At 37.6% G+C, this 10,673-nt stretch overlaps 1 protein-coding gene across 1 annotated transcript; it reads left to right on the forward strand.

Annotated features, from left to right (window-relative positions):
* The first annotated feature begins 2,404 nt into the window (after positions 1–2,404).
* Positions 2,405–10,434, forward strand: lmbrd2b (LMBR1 domain containing 2b). Its single transcript, XM_056731892.1, has 18 exons — positions 2,405–2,559; positions 3,201–3,539; positions 3,637–3,740; positions 3,833–3,931; positions 4,800–4,967; positions 5,051–5,261; positions 5,376–5,450; positions 5,539–5,652; positions 5,733–5,916; positions 6,024–6,205; positions 6,527–6,660; positions 6,822–6,927; positions 7,120–7,217; positions 7,299–7,402; positions 7,735–7,781; positions 7,913–8,027; positions 8,134–8,260; positions 8,370–10,434. The coding sequence occupies exons 2-18, from the start codon at positions 3,366–3,368 to the stop codon at positions 8,431–8,433; spliced, it is 2,106 nt and encodes a 701-aa protein (XP_056587870.1). The 5' UTR covers positions 2,405–2,559; positions 3,201–3,365; the 3' UTR covers positions 8,434–10,434.
* The last annotated feature ends 239 nt before the right edge of the window (positions 10,435–10,673 follow it).

Below are 10,673 nucleotides of genomic sequence, written 5' to 3' on the forward strand. Positions count from 1 at the left end.
TACTGTGAGCTCATTGGCTGCAATGTGGGTCACCGGAAGTGACGCATTTCTTTCGGTCATGTTATGAAGAATTGAACTCTTGCCCTCTACTGTGGAGGAGTAACAACAACCCGGCTTAAATTATTTATACAACCTATTTTTTATTTCTTTACAAAATTCTTAAATATTCAGCATTTCTTTACTTTGTATTCAAATATATTGCCACATGTATTATACTAATTCCTTAGCTTGATATAAAAAAATTATTCAATATCAACAATTATTCAAACCATTTTTTTTTCAAAAGTACTTTTAAAATAAATGTAAACTTTTTTCCATTGCTTGGATACAGTATGTAGCTTTGTTAATAATTTCACTTTTGTAAGATATTTAATTGTGTATTATTTGTTATCTAGTATCCTGTTGTGTTGTGTTGATTGCATTCATTGTTTCTGGCATTGAAATTGTTTTTTCTATGCTTCCAAAGACGATCTTTAGGTTTCACAGCTGTTGTGTAGAAACCAACGGTGTTAATAACTTTTAGGGGCAAGTTCTGCACAGATCAAAGCATATTACAAATAGCCTATAAGACACGAAACAATGTATTCTACATTTCCTGCAATGTAGAACAATGAGGAGAGACTTACAAATGTTGGTAGTATATAGGACTGTTATATTTTACAACACTGGAGTGATTTGTACAAAGCCGGCACCTATCTTAAAGTCAGACCAAAAGCCTCTAGTGGCTAAACATAAGCAGAACAACATTGACAAAAGAGAAAGCACAACATAGGCCTTTGACAGTTTCATTGGGTTCCAAATATCTTATGGGGGATCACTGACTCATTTGTTTTCAATGAAATCTTCCTGGTGCCGGTCCCAGTACTTCTCTGCGAAACAAAAAAACGATCTTCACCCAGGGAGAAAGTCTCACGCCTGTCTTGGGGGATGGTACGGGACACGTAACAAAGGGTCCTCTACGTCACACTCGGAGGTCCAATCCCAGCTAGCAGAAAGACGTTTCTTCTGCATATGGCAGGGGTGTCCAATGTCGGTCTTGGAGGGCCACAATCCTGCAGAGTTTAGCTCCAACTTGGTTTAACACACCTGTTTGGAAGTTTCGAGTCTGCTTTGTGAGACCTTGATTAGATGTTCAGGTGTGTTTGATTAGGGTTGAAGCTAAACTTTGCAGGACACAGGCCCTCCAGGACTGATTTTGGACACCCCTGGCATATGGTCTGCAGTTGAGAAGAAAAGAAGTAAAGAAATTGTAGGCTTAAAAAAATTACTGGTTCTGTAGGTATAAATTGCTCATTGTTGTGACTATGACATTGTGTCACCTATGCTATAAGTCAACATATGTCATTTGTCCACTTACTAGCTATCAAATAGCTATTTGGAGGTTCAGGGTACAAAATCCCCGCTCTTTGTTCGTGCTTGCTTCGGCAGGTGAGACAATTCGAGCAGTTCACACAACGATCGGTGTCTCTAGGATGACACGCACAATCGTGAAGCGTCCATATTTTGTTTATTTTTTCATACATGTTATTCATTTTTTGATTTTCAACATGTATTTACAGAAAAAAACATGCAGTAATTTCACACTACCACTAGATGGCAGCAGCGTGCAATCTCCCTGTGAAAACTACATGCATAACACCAGGCAACCGCTAGGTGTCAGCCTTTGCATGAAGATGCCTCGATTTATGACCTGTAAAACATTACAGACATATGCTGTCGCTCTTTTTCTTGCGTTCCAAAGACATCATTCTGTTTACATGGACGTCACTTTTTTAATAATACGTACGCGCATTATATTTACTATTTCGTTGCGTTATATGAAATCGTGCCAAATTATTATAAAAGTATCATTGATGATTCTCTAAACGCAACAAGAGAGCACGGAGAGGTCCCCTATAAAAACAACAGATAACGTTAATCAATTACCATTAATGGAGCCTATATCTGTTGCGCTTGCTCTGATGTTCACAGTTCAATGATTCTGCTGCAACAACATGCATTTGACTTTAAGCGCATTAAAATGGCCACAAATGTTAACAAATATGTTTATTACTTTGTTAATGTTAATGACAACATTTTACACCTTTCTGAGACTTTGCCAGAGATCTCGGACACCTTTGTGAATAACTTACTGCGAGATTGTCTTTAGAGATCATGTGCTGCAGTCTTTAACTCGATACAAAACATCAGTTTAAATTGACGTAAAAACTTGATTGAAATGAGTTGAAAAGAAGATGAAGCACCTACATCACCATATGTCGCAAGTTTTTTACCATTAGACCTAAGATTTATTTGCGTCTTTGTACTTTAGATGACGCTACATCTAAGAACGGCTTGATGAGCAACCTGTAAATAAACACAGGCGAAGAAGAAACGAAGCCACGCCCATAAACGCGTCAGAGAAGTGACGTGTGTGGTTTTAGTGGAAATCAGTGAAATGTGGATTGTGTCTAGTTAACTTTATTTATCATTTATGACTGTGTGTTTGTCTTTGCTTCGGGAGTAAAATAGATTATCATCATCCTGTTTCATTAAACATTTCACCTCAACATATCTGAGGTAAGGCGAATTCAGATCTCGTGATTCAGATCAAAACACGGGCACTGCCCGAAAGGCGTCGCATCAGCTGGCGATTGCGTTTGACAGATCGTTTCATTTAAAAAACAAAACTAATTCTAAATGTTAATATTAATGTACAAATAAAAAATGCATTTCCGCATGTCTGTTCGCTTTAAACGTTCGTCAAACCCGTTCGCCTGCCGAGTCAGACTCATATTAGTGTCATCATCGGTTCAATTGGGTGCACTTAAGAAAAACCCCAAATATAATTGAGTCGATAAAGCAAAAAAGAGCAAGACTCGGATTTGGAAACGCAGCCAACATCTAATAATAAATGCGGGTTTGGCACTTACAACTAGAGCAAGATGGGGTACATCATGCTCAAATGAGGAAAAACAAAGGGCTTTCACATGCATAACCTGTTAGCTGTGTCGTGTCAGTTTCTCACATACTGGTTTTCAAACAATAGATGGCATGTCAGTATCAGGGAGAATGTGCACCAAGCAGTACGTTTCTGGATTAATTTCATTATTGGTCCTGGAAAATCAGATTGTGGGTTTAGGTTCAGACTCAACGTTAGATTTAGGTTTGAGGCTTAGGGGTTTGTATACAATTCATATCAACCTATTATTTTCTTTCAGTTATGTTTAGATACAAATATGTTGTTGGATGATCATCAAGAGATGTCGATCACACCTTGGCAAAATCACAACAACCTCAATAGCTGAGAGACTTGACACCCATCCCATCGGTCTCTCCTACTTTTTTGCCGTCGGTTCTACTTCCAGGAGGAGTGAGAGATCACTATGAGCGGGGCAGCGCTGGGAATAGAGATTGTTGTGGTCTTTTTCCTGGCTCTGTTCCTCTTGCATCGCTATGGAGACTTCCAGAAGCAGCAGCGCATGGTTCTCTTCGGCACACTGCTGGCTTGGTATCTGTGCTTTCTCATCGTGTTCATTCTCCCTCTAGATGTCAGCACGGTTGGTTTGGCTCACACTCTTGAAAAGAATCCAGTGCTTTTACATTCCATATTTAATTCATAATGCTCAGCTGGAGTGATTTGTTGTTGTATTTTAGACAGTCTACAAACAGTGTTTGATAGATCATGCTCAGACACCGTCTGTCAGCCCTGTCACTTCCAATCAGACGACTGGAAATGCCTCAGTTTCACCCAGTCAAAGGTAAGACTGAGTGAACTGAAGTCATGAATTTGCATGCTTTGACTTTATAGATGTACATGTTGCTGAACAAATGTTTTATCCTTTTGTTAAAGCACCCCACGCGTGTGCTATAAACCATGGAGTTATATTCCAAATGGCATCATGCCAGTATTCTGGAGAGTTGTGTATTGGACCTCACAGTGTTTAACATGGTGAGAAATCTTTGCCCTTTTCTGACTATAAAATAGCTTGTTCAATCTTTGTCACTGTGAAGGTTTAATAATATATCACTGCCATTGCATCAGTTGATCTATTGTGTAGTTTAAACAATGCTTGTACAAAACTCAGAAGAAACCCAGATGTATATTACCACCAGTTAAAAGTATAGGGTCACTAAATCATTCTTTATTCATATTTTTTTCACTTTTTTCAGAATAAAAATAAACTTGTTAGAAATATGGAATTACACAAATGGGATAATTACAAAAATTGGAATTGTTATGACTAAGCAAAATGCCAAATACATTGTTATAATATTAGCTTCTTTTATTGGAAGTTGCATGTATTTTGGGCATTTTATCAGCCAGGTTTTTGAGGTTCTACCCTTAAATTTAAAACAGCATTGAAGGTGTTTCCATTTACTCTGGGTTCTTATTGACTGGGTTTCCTTTGTTATTCATTCATGCTGTCCTTCTGGATCCTCATAGATCCGTATTTAAAGATTTGTATGTTTTAACATAAATCCTTGATATAAGTCACCCTTTATGCTTGTCACTGGGTTGTGAAAATATGTTACCAATAAAATATATTGAAAAGTGCGTGTCAACACAGTATTTAATCATTTAAAAAGTACACTGATTCTACCATTTTCTGAAAACAGCTAATTTGGACATCCAAGGATTTTTTAAATAACAGTTTTATATAAAAAAAATATGTTGGCATGAGTATGCTTTCATGTATGAAATTGTAAACATGTAAGCATGCGCCTTTAGATGAAAAGATTTTGTAGATCTTAAGAAACATTTCATACAAAAATGAAAACGTTTGCTGATGCTTTATGGCCGTATTTTATCCTCCTAGGCTTCTCCTGCCATTCATGCAGTCCTATGCGCGATCTGGTGGTTTCACCATCACTGGAAAAATCAAGACGGCTCTCATCGAGAATGCCATCTATTATGGGACATACCTTTTCATCTTCGGCTCCCTTCTTATTTACGTGGCTGTGCACCCTCAATGGCACCTCTCATGGTCTATATAATACTGACAATTTTCCAAAGGTATTACTTAAGTGTCATAAAGCATTGAACTTTAACAGGGTATCACTTCTTTAGGTATGAGCTACAGACCATCGGCATCACTGCAGCCAACACATGGGGTCTGTTCCTGCTTGTGTTGCTGTTGGGTTACGGCCTGGTTGAGATCCCCCGCTCGTACTGGGAGGCCTCGCGTCAGGGTCACATGCTGATCAAGACTTACTTCAAAGCAGCAAAGCTCATGACGGAGAAGGCAGATTCGGAGGAGAACATGGAGGATGTGATGGAGGTAAAAGCAATAGGTGTTCGTATACTGTAAATAAAGGAGTCCGGATGGGCTGTGTTTAAAAAGGACGAATCAGATGCGAGTCAGGTTTCTAACATTCTTTTATTTTTGTGGTAGGAAGTGCGAAAAATCAATGAATCGATTCAATTCAACCATCCCTTAAGGAAGAATGTGGACACTATTTTACGAAAGGTGAGGCACCAGCTTATTTGGACCTATGGCTGCAGCTGCATTGGGATTTGTTCTAAATCTACATTTGTTTTAATCCAAATTTATTCAGTGTCCAGTTGAATATCAGGAGAAGATGGGAAGGAACATGGATAACTATGAGGATTTTGATGATAAACAAAACACATACCCCACTGAAAGAAGCCTTTCAAAGCTACACAAGCAGGTACAGTTTCACCTGGCATACAGGTCTGATCTTGATCTGTTCAAAGTTTGTTCCAGGGTAACATGTTTTCAATCTTCTAGGTGATCTACGCCGTGCAACGTCACAATCGAACACATGTTCAGTGGCAGATCTTGCTTGAGCAGGCTTTTCACCTGGAGGACGTTGCCAGGAACGAAACCAGCACCTCTCGACAGTTTGTTCACGGTTTTGCCCTTCCAGAAGCAGTAGGCTGGTTCAGACGCTACATCTACACCCCTACAGTAGGTCAGTGTTAGACGTGACGTTTGATAAACTAGTTTAACACATTTAGGATTTCCTGTGTGGTCTAGCTGTTTTGGCTTTTCTGTACCGTGTTTTGGTCTTGTCATCAGAGTGGTTCTGGGAATGCTTGCTGAAGCAGTGGTTCTACCGTGTGGTGGCCGTGGTTCTGGCACTCTTTTCTGTTGCTGTGGTTTGGTCAGAGTGCACGTTCTTCAGTACTCGGCCCGTTCTTTCGCTGTTTGCTGTGTTCATCCAGCTGGCTGAGAGAGATTACAACTATCTGTACATTGAGGTCAGTCAGCTTGAGCTCAGTAATGTAAAACACTTCAAATCTCTGTATGTACAGAAGCATTTTATTTTCATGGAAATCATTTCTTTGTCATTTTATTGATTTCAAGTATAAATCTTGGTTTTGAACTATGTTTCTGAAAATAAGTATTTGACGTCACTAGTTTAAGGTGCATCCAGTGAAATGTATATTTTAGGAAGCATCTGCATGGCAAAATAAAGTAAATATGAAGCTAGTCTTATTTGGTTACCTGACTTAAAAGGACAAGTCCTGTCCTACCCCAAAGTTGCGATTTTGGCATGATCTGAACTTACTTACCTCTAGATGGCGTGCTTCATCACCATCTTCTTTCTCTGCACCTGCGTCTACTCAACTGTTTTCCGCATCCGAGTCTTCAACTACTATTACCTGGCCTCACATCACCAAACCGACGCTTACAGCCTTCAGTTCAGCGGCATGTATGTAACACATTCACTGGTATTACTGTTATAAAGTGAGTGGAATGCCAAAGGGCTGCTTTATATTAAACGCACGCAATGAGATTATTGTCTTAACATAGATGTTCTCACTGTTTGCAAACGTTGTCATAGATTAAAAAAACCTGTGTGTGGTATGCTAGGCTTTTCTGCCGACTGACTCCCCCACTTTGTCTAAACTTCCTGGGACTCATTCATATGGATTCTGCCATATCTCACCAGGCAAAGGAACAGACCGCATACACCTCTGTGAGTCCCTTGCCATTAAAGCTGTTTTGTATTTTACTCACTGTCCTATGTTTTTTTTATATAAACTTATTTTTAACCGTGTTTTCTTTATTTTGTATGTGAGACAATGGACTTTAAAACCGCTACGAATAAATGTTCAGAGAGATTAAAATCTTTTACTTGCTACAGTTTTGACTTTATATTTTGTTCTAGATCATGGGTTCCATGCGGGTTCTGTCATTTATCGCAAATGGTTTCTACATCTATTACCCAATGCTGATTGTACTCCTCTGTATTGCTACATACTTCAGGTGGGTGACATGTTGTCCATTAATCGTCCATTAGACTTGAAATGATTGTTAACAACCAAATTATGACTAATTTCTGTCCAGCTTGGGCACACGCTGTATGAACCTCGTGGGCTTCCAGCAGTTCACGGGAGACAATGAAATGACCTCTGACCTCATTGATGAGGGCAGGGAGCTCATCCGCAGAGGTGAGTCGCTTGGATTTATTTCACTTTCAGCCTTTGTAGACATAAAATTTCCCATCATGAAAGTTGAGATGTGTTTTCATACACCACCTTTCAAATGAACACTGCAAACTTATTGTAGATTTAAAAATGATGTCAACTCTAGTTGCTAAGGATGTATAGCCATACAGGAATCAACAATGATTTACATATGAATCACTTTCTGCTTATCACTACATTTCTTCTGCAACGGTGAGAAACCTTGCTTCATCACAGGACAGTTACACAAGCACATTTTACCTCTTTCGGTTTTAAAGAAGACATCCGTTTAATTAGTCATGTTGTCTTTTGCATAGAACGAAGAAAACGGCAGAGGATAGAGGATGGGGAGAACCGACGAAGAGTAAGAACATCCGATTTCTGCACAAAATTATTCCAATATGTGAAAGTGTTTATTCAAACAGCCATAAAACACAGAACTAAAAGCACTTCAGATTAAAGTGCCGGTGTTCACGGTCACTCTTTTCTTGTCAGGAGTGGAGAGAACGTTATGCACAACGTGATGAAACTGCTGGCAGAAACCGGACCACCATGTCGGAGATGAAGGAAACCAACTATGGAGAAACCATGAATTCAAATGCAAATCGGCGTATGTTTAAGATGGTTTCCAATAGTACTTTTGAATCCCATCCTGTCTGGGTTTTAATATGTTAACTTTGATAGATCTAATTTTGTATTCTCCTTTTTGTGAGAAGAGGCCAAGTACTCACACGTTGGCGGCCAGCCAGAGAGAGACAGTATTGAACTACTGCAAGATGCTGAACCTTTGGACTTCAATGCTGAAACACTAACTGATGATCCCTTGCAATCTGAAACTGGCAGGTTAGATTAAGATTTTTATATTCATAATGTTTAATTATTCCTTTTTTTTATCTGTTATCGAGACTAATGCTATTTCACTGCATTTGCTGTTTCGTTTTCTCTCCCACAGACATGCTGGTGGAAGGTATCTCTCAATGTCTTCTTCTCGAAGCCGAATCTTTGATGACGTTTAATCTCAGGAGGAGAAAAAGACCGTTTTCATTCTCCTTTGTGAAATGACACTGTAAGAAAGCAAAACTTTACCTCTAAAAACACTCATCTCATGCCTGCCTCTCATTGTAAACATCTACTTCCTGTATCCTGTAATGCGGTGTAGTTACCAGCATGCTTCCTGATAAACACACAGCCACATTGAGAAGCTCACAAACACAAGCGTTATTTATCTAAAGTGCCAGGCGTTTAGACTGCTGCTTGTGACAAATGGGAAGTGTCCTTTTTGCCTACATGTGTTATACACTGTTTCATGAAATGAGTCAAAGTTAATGTGTCAGACTACCGAGTCATGCAAGGTGTTTTACAGACTGGTAGGATTTGAAATTACACACTACCGTTTCTAATCATTTACTACTGATAGACATCAGGTTATGTACCTGAGCACTTAAAACGATTGTGGCCCATCAGTTTTTATTGTAATTCTGAATAGAGAGGTCTGGATATAAACTGTACGACAAAATACATTTTTTTTGTATGTATGATTATTTTGTTAAAGGCCAGAGAGATTAGCAGAGGTGGAAGGGTTGGAAGAATATAAATCTGAATTTACAGCAGGCGAAAACAATTTAAACTTTCCAAAGGATGGTTAAAATGTATCCCACTGGTTAAATGTTTTTTTGTTCATTTAAATCGTTTATTAAGATAAATTGTCATCCATATGAACATGCCTATTAATTGGAAACAGAAGAAATGACAAGGGAAATGAAATTCATATTTTGACATTCCATCCATTCAAAACATGTTTTACACGAAAATTTTTTATGAACGAATATTTTTTTCGAATTTAACATTTAACTAATCTAATGTTTATTTTCACAAATGTTTGTATTATTTATGTATTTTGGTTTGCACACATTATTTAACAAAACCGTTTAGATTGTGCTCTTAAAAATGTTTTTTGGGAAGAGCACATATCCGAAATTAACTGCCAGGTGTGTGAATGGAGGATGTGTGCTCTTTGTGCTTATCTTTTTTTAGTTATAGGTCTTATGACAACGGTACATGGATGAACATCACCTGTTTTGTGTGTTTATGTGTGTTATGTTTGTTAATTCTAGTATAAGTGACCTTGCACAGCTGTTTTGCGTTGAAGGTTTACTACTTCTGTGGTAAACTTGTGGTTCAATGTCTAGACGGCTATCTATATTTGGACTCCCTTTTTTTTTTACATCATAGTAGGTAAAACTAATGCAACAAAATACAAACTCCGGTGATCTTTAAATGCGTGGATAAACGTCGGGCTGGTATTGTAGGATCAAAGTGTGTTCGGAAAAGTGGTTTTCCTAAATCCTTGAAAAAGAATCATCCTTAAAGCCATTTCATTATCATATGAGTTTTATTAAAGACAAAATACATTGAGTATAAAAGTTTGTTAAATGCATAATGGTTATAGATTATAAGACATGGTAACTAAATTATAACAGTTTATGAAGGAATTTCACATGTATTTTTTGTGCAGTTTTGTACAACATTTACAGGCTCACCGCACATCAGATATATTCAGTGTAAATTTATGCATGGTATTCTCTTAAATATGCTCAGAAGTCATATTCTTTTTTCTCACAGGATGTCCTGTAGCAGCTCTTAGTGGTGGTGTATTCACTACTATAAATAAAATATAAAAAAAACTTCTCTTGCAACAGTATCATGATCTAATCTCAAATTAATCTCTTTCATTAAAGCCCTATAGGTTTAAATACAGATGTTGTTTTTCTTTATTTAGTATTCTTTTGGGATTGCTGAGAGTTATTCATATCTACTGTGTTACTTTGTTGCCAATGAGATGTAATCTTTCCTATGGTCAATCTTTATTGTGTATAGATGAAGGTCAGCTGGAATCTGATGCTGGAATACACAAACTTCATTTGTATATCTGGTGTTGGTTCTCAGTGTTTTTGAATTGTTGAAATATATGCATAATGTGTTATATTGCAAGTATGAATAAATGATTGATAAAATGATGATTGATTCCTTCTTGGTGTTCTTTATGGAAAAAGTGGCAGATAATATTATTAAAAATATAATTGAATAATAATTGGTTAGGGGTTCATTACGTATATTTTGAATTGTAATAATGATTGTATATCTCTCATATAAAGTACAAGTAACATCGAACAATCAGTTATGAATGAATTCGATATAATAATTTCAGTTATAATTAAATATGAACATATAGTGTATAAATATGAAATAGCTGTGC

This window comes from Triplophysa dalaica, chromosome 19, assembly GCF_015846415.1.
Source record: "Triplophysa dalaica isolate WHDGS20190420 chromosome 19, ASM1584641v1, whole genome shotgun sequence".
NCBI lineage: Eukaryota > Metazoa > Chordata > Actinopteri > Cypriniformes > Nemacheilidae > Triplophysa > Triplophysa dalaica.